This window comes from Triturus cristatus, chromosome 2_1, assembly GCF_964204655.1.
Source record: "Triturus cristatus chromosome 2_1, aTriCri1.1, whole genome shotgun sequence".
Classification (NCBI taxonomy): Eukaryota; Metazoa; Chordata; class Amphibia; order Caudata; family Salamandridae; genus Triturus; species Triturus cristatus.
The window spans coordinates 1049571549-1049587654 of record NC_140581.1 but is presented as its reverse complement, the minus strand read 5'-3'; the positions used below and the strand labels follow the sequence as shown (position 1 = coordinate 1049587654).

The 16106-nt window shown below is 45.4% G+C and overlaps 1 protein-coding gene across 1 annotated transcript in view; it reads right to left on the bottom strand.

The window, feature by feature from the left end:
- The window catches only part of EGF (epidermal growth factor), a 732085-nt gene that overhangs the window by 214658 nt on the left and 501321 nt on the right, over positions 1-16106 (bottom strand). The window contains exon 18 of the mRNA XM_085635667.1: positions 6363-6485. Coding sequence (XP_085491793.1) covers positions 6363-6485 — 123 coding nt within the window. The remainder of the gene's footprint in view (positions 1-6362; positions 6486-16106) is intronic.

The following is a 16106-nucleotide window of genomic DNA, read 5'->3' as shown; positions in this document are numbered from 1 at the left end:
AGGTCCAGAAGGGACACAATCCTAGACATTTTCTTCACATGAGCACGCTCAGCTCTGGGGACCCAACCGCAGTGCACTGAAACTCACGGACACTTCTGTTTGTATGTTGGGTGACCTCTGTACTTGCTCCGGCTCCCTCCATGTTGCTCAGCAGTTGACTTTGTTATGCAGGTGTTTTCTGTTTCCATTGCACTGGTGTCCACTGTTGAAGTTGTTGCCAGCACCAAGCACTCCGAGCGGGCTGCCTTATACTCACCCCACACACATCCAGCACAGGTGTCACTGTACATGTGGCCCTGCCAATAAAGGGGCCGGGCACACGTGCCTGTAGCCGGTTCAATATGATATCTGCGCAGGTCCCTGTCGTCTTGTTGTATGCATGAGGGCCCTGGGCCCTAGGACATTACATTGTGCTGTGTACAGCGGATGCAGACATGTCACCGCAGGCAGAGGGTTAGAGCTTGGACATGTAGCTTTGTCATCACCCACACAATTGGTAATAGTAGTGGACTGAGCCGTCGTACGCAGAGCCAACATAGGTGTGTGACTGATATGTGCGTGCCCCTGGGCGTGGTTCTGTACTGGGAATGTGCATCTGCATGCGTCCCCATGGCAGTGTGGGTCTCCTTTGTGGGGTGTAGGTGGTCCCTGAAGGGTAATAGACACCCACATATGTGATCTAGTTCGCCTTCCATGGGTTGGGAACACACCTGCACCTGTTGGGCCACCTCCTTTTGGCATTCTGGCACCTGGCATCGGGGTGCCATGTGTGGGTCGGTGAAGTGTTGTGAGCCTGCCGTGCTTGCGGGTGCTTCATTCTGTGTGGTATGTTGCAGGGGCTGGGTTCTCCTCTTAGTAGCTTGGCTGCCCTGGTTCTGGTGGTGGGTTGCGTGGGATGTCCATGGGCTGTTGTAGGGCGTCGGTGTTGAAGGTGTGGTGGTCCTCTCCGGCATCACTGATGTGTGGTCTTCTGTGCTCTGCTGGAGGTTTTGTGTGTCCCTCTGCAATGTGGAGGGAATATGCATGTTGACATTCTGTTGACATGTGTGTTGGTGCATTGTTCTTGTTTACATGCAGACTGTATGACAATGTACATTGTGACTGTTTTGGAGGTGCAGGATTTAGATGCGGGACAGTGTACATTTGGACTACATGAAGGGTGTGAGGTTTTATGCGTACATTTCCATTTCACAGTTTCCAGCTCTGTCAGATGTAGTGGGCCTATTTCTGCATGTGTGCGGAGCCAGTTGTGTCCTCTGTTCTGCAGTGTCAGGGTTGCACGTTGTAACATATTGTCGTCAATGTGGATGCGCTGTTATTGCTATGTGTGCGTGCTGCAGTGTGCCACGGGGATGAGGGACTTGATCCAGGGTCATTATGGGTGTGCAGTGTGCTCTGCTTATTTGTGCATGTGTGCCATTATGCCCATCTCCCCCTGTCCCCCCAGTCCCTGGTCTTTACTCACCCTGCTGATGTTGTGTCAGGTCCTCCAGAGCTGTGTCCGCACTCACGACTCCTTGCACCATCTCTGCACTGCTGACTGTGGCCTCCGTTATCTCCAGCTCCTCCTGTGGCATAGGACTCCCACCTTCTGTCACTGTTGCTGCCTTCCTGTTGGTGGAGTCTTTGTGCCTGGCTTAGATCTTCACGTTCTGCCAGCGCCTATTGACCTCCTCCATTGGTCTCCTCAACACGCCGGCTGCATTCAAGGTAGTCTGATTGTGGGTCAGTTTCTGGTTGTGTTCTGTTACCTCCGTGACACTGGTCTTGTTTTCCTGTGGACTGCACCCCGTCTTCCTCTCCCTCTTCTCCTTGGCCTTCCCTGACCCCGTTGTTCCTTGCTGGTGGTCTGTGGGGCTTGTGGGGTTTGCGTTGGCCTCTGCGCTCGGTCAGAGTGCATCCATGTTGCTACGCACTTTGGCTTCTTTCTGGTGTGTTTTTTTGTTGCTTTTATAGTGTATTTTCCAGCCAGATACGTGGGATTTGCAGGCCTGCTGCTGGTTTTCACTGCTTTTTGTATCGCAATTGGCCTCACTGTAGCTTTTTTGGCATTCGGGTTTCACATTTTGGTGGCGTGGCGTTGATTTTAACGCGGTCAGTTGACGCGATATCTGGTGACTATCGGTTGGTACCACCATGTTATGAATACCTGGTTAACACGGCGTACATTTCCTACGATGGACTGCGATGTTGAGGTTTAAGTTAAGTAACTTTTGCGATGGTTATCACACGTTCTTGAGAATATCCCCCATAGTTTTAACAATAAAGTACTGAAATCTTTCATCTTAATTTAATCTCTCTCCCAGAAATGTCTATAATGTCTCTCTCCATCAATGTCTCTCTTCCGACTGACTTCTTTTTTTTTCAGTCATTAGGTCTCCGCCCTACTACGCAAGGGTTTTATAAAACAAATATACCTCCCTTTGCAGTTCAACGTTCAGAGCAAAAACATGGCTCTGTCAAAACTTTACTAGATTAGAAGAATTACTCTACTGGAATTAATTCATTGAGCCTTTACCTATAAAACGGAGCCGTTCAAAATCAAGTTGCTCAGCATTGCTTAAAATATTCATAATAACGCCAACATTCCTGCATTCACTGCAGATTCCAGATTCTAAAAATACATTTTAGATCACTTTAAAAATAGATTGTGTTGTATAATATATAAATCGCTTTGCAGTGGGATGTCTTGACCCCACCGCTCCCTGTTCTCTCTACTCCTGATCATTCTACTCCTCAACATAGCAGTCTCAAGCCCCGCTAAGCCTGCTGCTCTATCTAGCACAGTGATCTTAAGTTGAACAGAGTTCACCTCTCCCTTGTCTCCCCGCACCCTCATCATGGCTGTCTTGATCCCCGCTTTACCTGCTCCCCTCCCCCATCCTGGGAAGAGTGGGACGGCCAATCACTCCCCAAACCTCAAATTAAGATCAACCATGGAGGCTTTGCCGTGGAACCAGCAGACCTTCCACTCCTTACCTGGAGTCTTCATGAAGCTCAGATTCTAGCCATTCTTTTCATTAAGGCCCTTTGTTGGGGTGCTCCCAAACAGGCTAACAGAGGTGCAGTGAGAGAGGAGAAACTAGCCAGAGTACAGTGAAAGAGTTGGGAAACTAGAGGAATGGCCTTGGGCAACAATTTTAATTCTGAAAGAGAGCTTTTCTCCCATGAGGAAAATCTAATTTAGGATCTCTTGAAAGAAATTTGAACCGCCCAGTCCTCAAGCGAGAAAGGCAGGTCACGTCCAGGTCTCTAGTCAGAGGACAGGGAGAACTATATCAGAGAGACGTTTCCCTAACTTGTGTCATTTGTTCTTGCTTCCTAGGCTTAGAAGTCCTCTACAAGCAGAGGAAGGCCCACGGTCAGTGTCTGACCTTCTTGTACTGAGGACTTTTCTTTCAAATTTTGAATTCAGAGACTGAAACTGGGAGCTTTTTAGGGGCGAAGAAGCAGCTGCCTGAATACAAACATTTGCCTCCCACTTTGTGGTCTGTCCTTCTGTAGCCATCTTCATCAACATAAACATGTTCAGTTCAGCAGCAGCTACTTGAATAGCACTGATTAAGCATTCTACTTAAATTTGCAGTGTTAAATAGATAATATATTCCTGATAAAAAGTGTGTAATTCACACATGCTATATTGGGAAGTCTGAATTAGTTTCCTTTATCTTGATTCTCCTTTGCGTTGGATAGTAAATCCCATCCCAAAATTTTACGCTGGGTTTGTATTACTAGAGTGATGATAAACCGGCATAGAAATTGATTAAATCTGGGCCCAACCCTTTGCGCCAGATTTACACCATAAATGTGACGCAAACTTGAAGTGTTAGTAAATTGGGGCCATGTTTTGGGTGCCCTTTGTTTGCAATGTTTTTTCACGTTTTGTTTGCATGTGCTAAATGTTTTTCCTCGCTCATTGATCAGTGTTTGGTCTTAATTTTTCATTGAGAATCACGTTGGTGCTGAGTATATAAAATGTGCTAGCCATGAAACTGAGGGACATTAATATCAAGGACTGGGTAAAAATTATCGCCGGTTTAGCGGCAGAAAACTGCCGCTAAAGCGGCGATAATGGGCTTGATAATATGCCCTTGAGAATTCCAATAGAAGCCCATGTTCTGGTGTCAACATGGGCTTCTATTGGAATTCTCTGCGGCATTTCCGATTAGTGTGAATTTTGTATACATTTCTGTACAGACGATTCTATTCTGGAACGTTTCGGGCCAGAAACATCTGCCACCATAACTTGTTAAAAGCTTATGCAAGGTGGCAGATGCTCCTTAAGCAGCTCAATCAACTTGCACCAGTTTGGATTGAAACACACTATCTAGCAGGAGGGTCATTTGGATTTCAAGAAGATTTCTTCCTCTGGCATGAAGAACCATCTGAAAAGGTAATTTTACCACGGAACAAATAAACTATTTAGGAGTCCAAAGGACAGAGACTTAACAATCTTAAAACTTAGGCTGATGTTTCTTGCGGAATATAGGGTGAAATAAGAAAATATCAGAATGTTCCCAAAAACGTATACTTTTGCCATCTAGGGCCTGATTCACAAAACGTTTGGAATGGTAATTAACCTTTACACCTACAAAAATTCGTGTCTAAGTAGCTAAATCCTGATTCAGAACATTTTTAGAATAAGGGTTTGGGGAAATGTTTGATTTGAAATCCCATATATGACTGCAGAAAATCTGGCATTATTGCGGTTTTCCAACTGTCATACTTTTAGGGGTAGAAATACAAACATGAGTCTTCCATGGATATATCGAAGTGTAGTGACCATTAGGATTACACTCAAAACCCACAAACTAGTAATTTTGAGAATATTACCAAGCATTCTGAATTACTTTTCACAGGAAAATGCAAACCTGATGTTAGTGACAGAAAATGCTGCAGTTAGTTTGCAAACTGGATCTGAAATGGCAACAAGCACCCCCATATTTCGATGGAGTTTACGGGAAGGGGATCTCTGCATACAAAAAATATGATTTTGTGTAAGCCTATGGCTTCTAAAGTTATTTTTTGTGAATCTGCCTCTTATACTACTCTACTATGTAAAATACAAACAACATGTGAATCTATGAGACAGAAATATATTTCCGTCACATTGGCTTCTTGGTGGCGAAGAGAGATATTGCTAGACATTGGCGAGCACCTGTGCCACCTACGGTGGCGGAGTGGCTACAAGGGATGGATCATTGTGTGTTGGCTGAAAACGCTATCTATAACACATGGGGTTGTTCAAGTAAGCATGAGAGGATATGGGGCAATGGTTATTGAATTTCCAAGATTCACTACCTCAATCTCTCTGATTGTGACATTTCACAATGTGGAGTATTCTGACTTGATTCTTTCTCCCGTCTTTATTGAATGGCTGTGTAGTAAATGTTGCTGTGAGGTCATTGACACTTCTAAATTAAAATGCGGAATACTGTTTTTGTTTCAATAAAACAACAAAAAGAAATATATTTCCCTTAATCGGCATCCTAAGGACAAGCGCATATTAAAAGTGATCTATGTCTATATTTTTGGTTGATATTTTCTGACCTCATTGCTAACACATAAATACATGATTGAGATCAGAGTACATCAACTCTAGAAGAAAGGAAAGGAAAAAATATGTGCTGAGTGAAAACTATGGGGCATATTAGTAACAACCGGCGATAATTATCGCTAAGCGACTTAGCGCTAGGATAATTATCGCCGGCTAACGTGGATTTTTATCGCTGAGATAGCATGCTATTAGCAACGCTTATCTCAAAAGCGATAAAAATCCTAGAGCTAACTGCCAAACGTGAGATTATCTCTGGAAACCCAGCGATAATCTCACGAAGTTTGGCGTTAGCTTGATGATAGGGCCTCACATACTTAGCCATGATATCCACCTTCCATAGGATATCATGGCTAAGTCAGTCCTGAAGCAGGCGTAAGGAAAGTAGCGATAACAGGGGTTATCGCTACTTTTTTTGCCGCTTTGCTTCATAGCGTGGGGCTTGATGATAGGAGAAATGTCGCTTAGCGACATTTCTCCAGTCATGTCAGGTCAGGAACGCCCACTTTGCATCTCATTAGAGATGCAAAGCTGGGCGTTAAGAATCTGAGCGCTAATGCAAGGTTTCACGCGGTAGCGTGACCTTGCTAATTAGGCGATAAAATTATCGCCGCTTTTCACCCGAAAACGGACGCAAAAGTGGGGATAATTTTATATCGCCTCGTTGCTGATATGCCCCCATATTCATTAATTTAAAGTGCCTGGTTAATTCTTATTTGTTAAACATTGGAAATGTTCAATATACAAAAACTATTTTTTTGCTCTCATCCACCGCTCCCCAAACAAAAATGGCTCAATTAAATCTTACCTTTACAATATTCTCCAATTCTGAGCATCCCATCGGAACAAGAACAAGTGTAATTGCCGTCTGTATTGGTGCATTTTGCATCTTTCGTACATGTGTGTGTTCCTAGCTCACACTCATCAATATCTGACAAATTCAAACAGATTACAATCAAAATAATTAATTGATCTTAGTATGTTTAAAGCACAAGGCTCTAAAATACAGACAATATGTTAATCACATCCTAGAAACAAAATCAAATTTGATGAAATATTAAAATTAGAAGGCATTTCATGGTTAACAGAAATTGCTACAGCGTTTGTATAAATGCATTAAAACGAACTATAAATAGGGCTCCAGGTTTTATGGTATTTATTTTTTTGTCATTTCCGTTTGTATTTATCCATGTTTATGTTTTGTCAACTTTATCTGTATTTATCCATATTTATTATGGGTTTGTGAAAAAAGTTAAGCTGAAACTGGTTTATTTCCACACTTATTTAACCAACAAATATGCAGTCATGTTTGAATGCTTGCCAGGTTTCAGTGATAAGAACACCTGCAGAAGATAAATCAATGCACTTATATGAAAATGTGCACATTTCGTTATCAGCCTTGTGCATAGCTACTGCTGTTTAAGCCTCTTTACTAAAATGCCTTTCTTTTTTAACCCCCTTACCTATCAATTCACACAGTTAATTGCTTGGCAGTCATGGCAAAGTGTATTTAGAATCACTCAAAAAGGCATCCAATTCCCGTTTTTATCCACATTGAAAAATAAATACAAACAAGAAAATAAATGGTTTTCTATCTGTATCAGTAAAAATCAGTAAAAACGGAAAACAGGGAGCCTTAACTATAAACAAATGCTCATCTTCATTTTGGATGTATAGCTACCTGTCTTCTGCTCCTAAAGGAAATGAAGTACAAACTGCATATGCCTTTAAGTGTATAGATGGTCATGAAAGGGATCCTGGAGGGACCCAAAAGCCAATAAAATGATTTTAAGTAGGGGTGGGCGGTGAACTCCTCTTCACCGTACGTCAAGTTAGTTTGGGCTGTGCCATCTGAACACTGGTGTCCGTTTCTCATTTCAAAGCGGTACAAAAGGGGGTGGTGATGGACGGAGCATCAGAACCAATCAAACAATCAAACACAGTCAACAGATCTGGGTTTGATCCATCACCATTCTTTAGCCCACTCTGCCACCCCAGTTCAGACATGGCCATATGCAAATCAGTCTGACCCTGTGCCTCATGGGAACAGTCCAGCCCGAACTGCCAAGCCATGCCTTCCCTGGACCGGAAACAAGCTTCCTAGGACCGGTTTCTGGCATTTCAGCCGTCTTCAGCCAGGCTTGCTTGAATCCAGTGGCAAAGTGAGCAAGGGACTCACGTCTGAGCATACCCTGCCAACTTATGGCGAACAAAGCGGTACAAAAGGGGGTGGTGATGGACGGAGCATCAGAACCAATCAAACACTCACACCCAGTCAACAGATCTGGGTTTGATCCATCACCATTCTTTAGCCCACTCTGCCACTCCAGTTCAGACATGGCCATATGCAAATCAGTCTGACCCTGTACCTCATGGGAACAGTCCAGCCCGAACTGCCAAGCCATGCCTTCCCTGGACCGTAAACAAGCTTCCTAGGACCGGTTTCTGGCATTTCAGCCGTCTTCAGCCAGGCTTGCTTGAATCCAGTGGCAAAGTGAGCAAGGGACTCACGTCTGAGCATACCCTGCCAACTTATGGCGAACAAAGCGGTACAAAAGGGGGTGGTGATGGACGGAACATCAGAACCAATCAAACACTCACACCCAATTAACAGATCTGGGTTTGATCCATCACGTTCTTTAGCCCACTCTGCCACCCCAGTTCAGACATGGCCATATGCAAATCAGTCTGACCCTGTGACTTATGGGAACAGTCCAGCCCGAACTGCCAAGCCATGCCTTCCCTGGACCGGAACCAAGCTTCCTAGGACCGGTTTCTGGCATTTCAGCTGTCTTCAGCCAGGCTTGCTTGAATCCAGTGGCAAAGTGAGCAAGGGACTCACGTCTGAGCATACCCTGCCAACTTATGGCAAACAAAGCATATGGCCATGTCTGAACTGGGGTGGCAGAGTGGGCTAAAGAACGGTGATGGATCAAACCCAGATCTGTTGACTGGGTGTGAGTGTTTGATTTGTTCTGATGCTCCGTCCATCACCACCCCCTTTTGTACCACTTTGTTCGCCATAAGTTGGCAAGGTATGCTCAGACGTGAGTCCCTTGCTCACTTTGCCACTGGATTCAAGCAAACTTGGCTGAAGACGGCTGAAATGCCAGAAACCGGTCCTGGGAAGCTTGGTTCCGGTCCAGGGAAGGCATGGCTTGGCAGTTCGGGCTGGACTGTTCCCATAAGGCACAGGGTCAGACTGATTTGCATATGGCCATGTCTGAACTGGGGTGGCAGAGTGGGCTAAAGAACGGTGATGGATCAAACCCAGATCTGTTGACTGGGTATGAGTGTTTGATTTGTTCTGATGCTCCGTCCATCACCACCCCCTTTTGTACCGCTTTGTTCACCATAAGTTGGCAGGGTATGCTCAGAGGTGAGTCCCTTGCTCATTTTTCCACTGGATTCAAGCAAGCCTGGCTGAAGACGGCTGAAATGCCAGAAACCGGTCCTAGGAGGCTTGTTTCCGGTCCAAGGAAGGCATGGCTTGGCAGTTCGGACTGGACTGTTCCCATGAGGCACAGGGTCAGACTGATTTGCATATGGCCATGTCTGAACTGGGGTGCAGAGTGTTTGATATGGCCATGTCTGAACTGGGGTGGCAGAGTGGGCTAAAGAACGGTGATGGATCAAACCCAGATCTGTTGACTGGGTATGAGTGTTTGATTTGTTCTGATGCTCCGTCCATCACCACCCCCTTTTGTACCGCTTTGTTCACCATAAGTTGGCAGGGTATGCTCAGACGTGAGTCCCTTGCTCATTTTGCCACTGGATTCAAGCAAGCCTGGCTGAAGATGGCTGAAATGCCAAAAACCGGTCCTAGGAGGCTTGTTTCCGGTCCAGGGAAGGCATGGCTTGGCAGTTCGGACTGGACTGTTCCCATGAGGCACAGGGTCAGACTGATTTGCATATGGCCATGTCCGAACTGGGGTGCAGAGTGGGCTAAAGGACGGTGATGGATCAAACCCAGATCTGTTGACTGGGTGTGAGTGTTTGATTTGTTCTGACGCTCCGTCCATCACCACCCCCTTTTGTACCGTTTCTCATTTCAGGCAGACAGGACACTCTGCTCCCCTCTCTCAGCGACCCCTTCACCAGTCCTGCAGGTTTCAGACAAAGCACATAATGCACATGCTAGAGTTTGTGAAGTGCCGCACCAGGATTTGCTCTGAACAGCTGCGCATGAGCCAAAGAGCGAGTCATTCCTCTGCGCAGGCACAATGACTCACAGCCGGCCGCCGCACAATAAAGTGAAGAACCAGTTAGATTAGCTGGGATCATCAGAGATCAAGAACTGGTCCTGTCTGTGATCCCTGTCACCAACAGGCTGCCTGCAGCACCTGTAACCATGCGGTGACAACAGCCAACAGCGGTGAGTACAAGCGGCCTTCTGAGAACCAAACTATTGATTTCCATCCTCTGAGTATTCTCTCCATAACTGAGTCATGAACACACACCTCCAATAGGTTTGGAAGTCTGCTGCAGTCCTGTCTCAGCTTGCACTTTGCAGTGCAGCACTGCAGGTGGTGTGAAAGTGTGCTACAATCCTGTCACAGCTTGCATGTTGCAGTGCAGCACTGCAGGAGGCTTGGACATGCACACTGCAGTGTAGCACTGCAGGAGGTGTGATAGTTTGCTGCTGTCCTGCCTCAACATGCATACTGCAGTGCCTGTGAGTGGCTTGGACTGGTGTCATGCCAGAGGTTTGGAAGTGTGGACACAGGACAAAAGACTTTTCACCCTCTCTGCTTCCGACAGTTAGCACCAGCACTAGGTGCTACCTGTACCTCCTTTGTCCCTGCGCAAGTTCTGACCCCGCACTTAGCCTTCACCAGGCTGGTTCCTGCTGCATTGCTGGAGGGGTAGGGTAGAGGCACCCCTTTTTCCACTTCTCCACTCGAGAAAAGCTCCATTGCCTAGTTACCAAGGACAGATCTGAGGTGAATAGAGGCTGCTTTACACGTCTCCATACACAATTCACCAGGATAAAAATGCATCCAAACATAGCAGATGTTCTCTTATGGCCTCCATTCAGGATGGCATCTTGGGCACAACGGGCAGGGGGCGAACCTGAACTGCTGCAAAGCGGAAGTCTAGGGGGATGGCTCCCGGGGCTGAGCAGACCGCTTGCAAATGCTACCCCATTGTGGGCCTGTGTGGTGTCTGCCCAGGAGCACAGCATGGTGACTGTTGTTATAGCGCCTAACGCCAAGCTGCACTCAAGGGCAAGTATTACTGCAGCACCCAATGCCAAGCAGCACTACATAAACAGATATTACTATAGAGCCTAATGAAAAGGAGCACTTTATGAGCACATGTTACTACAGAGCTCAGTACCAGGCAGTGCTCCATGCACATCTATTACTATAGAACTAAGGGTGGGCGGAACTCTGTAGAATCTTGCAGAGTTTTATGTAACTTCGCAAAATTCCGCAGAGTAAAATTCCACAAGTTACTCTCTCCCCTAATTTTAGGCCTCACACTGGAAGTATGTGTCAAAAAAACAAAGGCCCAGATTTACATATGTTTTCACACAGCGCAGCATACAAATTTGCTGCACTGCATTATGCAAGGAGGAAAACACAGGGCAGCTCTATAGCTACAGCGATTGGCCTGTTGCTGGTGTCATCCCCGTACTGCCGCACAAACAGCCTTCCTTGTGCAAGGAACACACTTATAATGTTGCAGAGGTGACAGTGTGGAGGTAAGCCTAGGATTTGTACTGGAGGCATACACTTCCAGTAGAACTTTCTATGCTTAGACAAACTCAGAAGGCCCCACACATTGGGGGGTATATTTATGAGCCCCTTTGCATAGCTCGTGCATCACGCAACGTGGTGCAAGAGCAACTCAATTAAAAATGAGATTTAGGAAGCCCTGCAAGGCCACCTTATGTGGTCCTGAGTGGCTTCATAACTGTTGAGTAATACAAAGCAGCGCTGATTGCTGGGTTGCATTACTCTGCGTCAGGGAGGCACTTCCATAGGCATTGCATGGGTGTTCCCATGCAAAATCCATTAATTTTGATGCATTCACAGATTTAACAGACGTGGTAGACCTGGGAATGCGCCAAAAATCTACTCCTCCCCAGGTGAGGTGTAATGAGGAGAAATGTTTAAATCTCCTCGTTTATTCCTCTTTCTAGGTGTGCTGCAATCTGCAGCACACATAGAAAGAGGAAAAAGCCTCAAGGGATTGTTTTTGTGTAGGAAGGTGTCCTTTCCTGCACAAAAACAATCCTCCTTACAACGCAGGCACCCTTGCACTATGGTGCTGCGTTGGTGCAAGGCAGCCAAAAGTGCGCAAGCACAGGGGAAAAGGCAGAAATGCGCCATATTGCCTTATATATGGTGCATTCCTACCATTTCCCTGTTAAGCAGTGCAGCACAGCAAGGTGACTTGCTACTCTGCACTGCATAACTTGGCCATTAATATGGCCCTGGACGTGTGCTGTGCATTACATCACACACGCAATGCATTGCTTTTTTTGTAAAAGTTAACACATTTTTCCGTTTATAAGTCTGCTTTAATCAAGCATTATTTACTGACGCAAAAACTAGCAAGTCTCTCTTTGTAGATCCGTCATTGCGTCAAAACACCTGGGTGTTTGCGTTCATCTGCCTCAGTAACACCCCCTTGGTGCAAAGCAACAGAAAATAGGGCAAACTGGAACAAAGCAATTGTTTTAACTGAGAAAAGTTCTCCTTTTGTTCTAGCTAAAGCATTGGCGGCTTTCTCTCACATTTGTACCAGGAAAAGGCTTAGTAAATGTGGAAGAAAGTATGAAAATGATACACTATCATCTCTGAGGGAGAAGCCACAGTTCCATGAGGTTGTGATTGCCAAAAAGCAGTCTTCTTTGAAGAGGGTAGGCTTTTCTGCACGTAGGCTGTATACTGCTGATTTCAGTGGAGGGGGAGCTCCAGAATAAGTAGAAACAAGCATTGGCATAGCCAATAGGTCTCACTTTTGGGACCTTATAAGTGCTTAGCCATGCAACAGTTGATGTTGTTGCACCAAGGATATTATGTGCATAACTAAATACTTATAAGGTCCCAAAAGCGAGACCTATTGGCTATGCCAATGCTTGTTTTAAATGCAGGTACTCAGTAGAATGATCCATTCTCGGTATAATTTCAATGTTCTGTAATATCACAAAGAATTTCCAAGGTGCAAAAAATTCCCACGCCTGTAGAATGTTAAAATGCACACATGCATGAATGGAGCATGAATCATACAGAAAGCGAGGGTAAAAATGACCAATGCGATCCCTAGCTGCACAGATTTTATGCCTCATTGCACCTCCATAGTTTGCAAATGAGTTTGCAAAAGTGGGTGCACCTAGGCGTGGCCTAGGGAATGCGATGAAAATGAGGTGCACTCCGTCAAACAAGTAACATTTTTAAGCAGGTGCGGCCGGCGCAGGTAAGAGCGATGGAGTGGGGCGGGGGCTTAGGTAGGGCAGAGTGGGGTTTAGGGAAGGTCGAAAGATGACGGGGTAGGTCAAATGAAATTTAAAACAAAAACACTTACCCTGCGCTAGCCGCATCGCCTACTCGGCAATGCGGTGAGCGCAAGGTAAGTGGTTTTATTGATTTTGTTATTTAATTTTCCAATCCCACCGCTTTTACCTGTGCCGGCCACGCCTGTTTTGAAGGTTCACTGAGTATTGGGAGTGCAATTACTACACTTATCAGAACGCTAAGGGCCTGATTCATGAACAGCCCTTTGAAGCATGTTTGTTGTACTACAAATTCTACAACCAAGTTCCAATTTAAAAACTGCATGCAGAATTTGTACACATCCGCATTACCTATACTTACGTGTGCATAGTTCTCAGTGCATATAAGTATAGGTTTCAGTAGTAAATATAAGAGGGACACAGGGGAGTGGCACAAAAAAGTGGCAGACTTGAAACTGAAGGGGATGGGATTAGGGAGGAGTCAGAGGGGTTTAGGGAGGGTCAAGGAAGGTTTTAGGGAGGGACGTCACACATACACAAAACAGAAAGCCAATTACACTACCATGGGAGTAGAGACCTGTAACTTACACTGTTGTAGTCATTTTACACTCGGAGTTTGTGAATACTGAAAGTAGAACACTTAATCCAAAGTGCAAACTTACTCAAAAGCAAGTTAGCTTTGTGAATGAGGCCCAGGGTGTGCAAGAAAATACAGCTAGGACGAGTTTTTTTTTTTTAATTAAAGTGTAGTGAAACACATCAATTCATGCAGTATGTACAAAATGTGTGCATGAAAGGTTGGAATTAAAGGGGCTTTGGTAACTCACAAGAATATAAATGTAAAGTGAAAATAATTTGGGGGTAGTGGTATTTCCCTATTCTCAGGCATGAGTAAGGTAGGCACTGAGTACATTTCAAATAGTAGGGTCAGCAGAGTAGGCGAGCATTGCCAACCAGCTATGAAATCATTTAGCCTTCAGAGGAGCAAATAGCACTGTTGGTACTGCTGGTTCAACTCTGCAGATGTTTCCAGTGGCGCCAAGTGTTCCTAGCGCCACGAAGCTTACGAGCTAAAATGTGCTATATAAATCCACAGCTAATCGAGTAATCAACCCATCAATCAATCAGGGTTTTGTGAAGCGAGCTACTCACCCGTGAGGGCCTCTAGGCGCTGGTTGGGGGAGGGGGAGGAGGGGGGAGCAGCTCTGTTGGGGTCATCTGAAGAGCCAGGTCTTGAACCCATGAATGATCAAGTACATGAAAACCATGGCATACCCATATAATGCTCAAAGACAAGTGTGCGGATTACATAGGTAATTTACGGCCAGTCCGGGTGATGTGCACAAGGCGTACATTCACTTGGGTGTTCTGTCGGTTGAAACGGATGCCGCGCGCGCAGAACCCACAGACGCCCTTCCGTCTGTCTGTCGACAAAGAACATCTCTTCATTAAGACTTCTTTTCATGCCAAACCCATGGATGGCTGAAGTGTGGCAACAATTAGAGTGGGGGATTTATTAGGGGTAACGAGATGCACGCCTGACTGTGCGTGAACAGACTGCACTCCCAGGAACACTCCTGGGTAACAAGCATTGGAAAAGCACATGCTGCATGGCTAAGTGGGAGGGCTATCATGTGGTGATTTCAAGAAACAACAAAGAGGTCAATAATTCGAGTAATAATAACAACAACAATAATAATAATACATCTGCTGCTAATAATAATAAAATAATAACAACAAGTATTATTATAGTTATTATTAATACTGATCATACATTTATTATAATATTAATAGTCGTTATTCATATTATTAGTATTATCATTTGTGTTCTGTTTTCAAAACGTGAAGTTTAAAATGCTTCTGCTACAACAAAAATGCCTTTTGTGGTATTCCATGCAGCTGGAGCTGCACTGTACTAACTACATACTTAGCACAGACACTTTCTAGGGATTGCAATATGGCATACAATTATATCTAAATAAGTCGATTGATATAATTGATTATAGCTTGAAATCGGTTCAAATCAACTCACCAATCTGTGAACCATATTAACTCTTAATCTTAGCCAAAAAGAATGTATAATCAAAAACATAATGCCTGCACCTTTCTGATCAATGCCATATTTGTGATCAAATGGCTTCAGTAAAGGACATTGTCTAGCATCCGGTCTAAAAGTAGTAAAGCCGCAGTACTTACAAGTTTGAGGCGGTCCCTCCCCTTTTGTGTTAAAGCGCAGAGAAGACCCGGGCTGCCGAGTGTTTTTTGCAAAGCACCCAGAGGCAGTTTACAAGACACGTGTTTAAAAGGCTGCTGGGACCCCGCCCCTTGTCCAATGCTGGGGCAACAGCGAGCACAGGGGAAGGGTCTCTCCCGGCTCCGCTCTCGTCCAGACTTCTGGCCGTGGGCAGGATGAGTGCTCTAGTGCTGCAACAAAACGCCGAACCCCTCCGCTCATAACTGACGCCTAAGAAACAAACTTTTACAACTCCCGGCTCCCGAAATGATTCGATTTTAATGTGCGAACGCTCAACATGCTCCTGTTTGAGAATGCGAGATACAGGTATACAAGCCTCGAGTTGTGTGCGCGCGCGCGTGTTAAAAAACAAAAAAAAGCAAGCAGGGACAAGTGAAACAAGGAGGGTTAGAGGGAGTTAGCGAAAGTAAAGAGGGACAGAGAAGGCTCACAGAAATTAAGCGACGACAGATTGGGGTCAGAGAAAGCAAACAAGGACTTTACTTTTAGTATGAGGAAGTGAAGTGCACCCGACTGCAGGCTGGAACTGAGGCGAAGTAAAGAGACGCGCTCTGTGGTGGGGGAGGGGCAAAGGGGTGCCGCAAGGAAAGCCAGATGGCAGAGTGAAGCCAAAAGAAGTGAGGAGCACAGTGGGGACCAAGACATGCGTGAAAGTAAATTACCCACGTGGCGGCTGCGCACATGCACGCACACATGCACACAAGCTTGAGGCCAGCATAAAGCCTCTGGTAGCACTCTGAAAATCCCCTTACTAAAAGTCGATCAAGCAGCGCATGCACTGCTCTAGGCGCGACCTAAAAAAAGGGCATTTTCAACAGCCCGAACGGGAAATG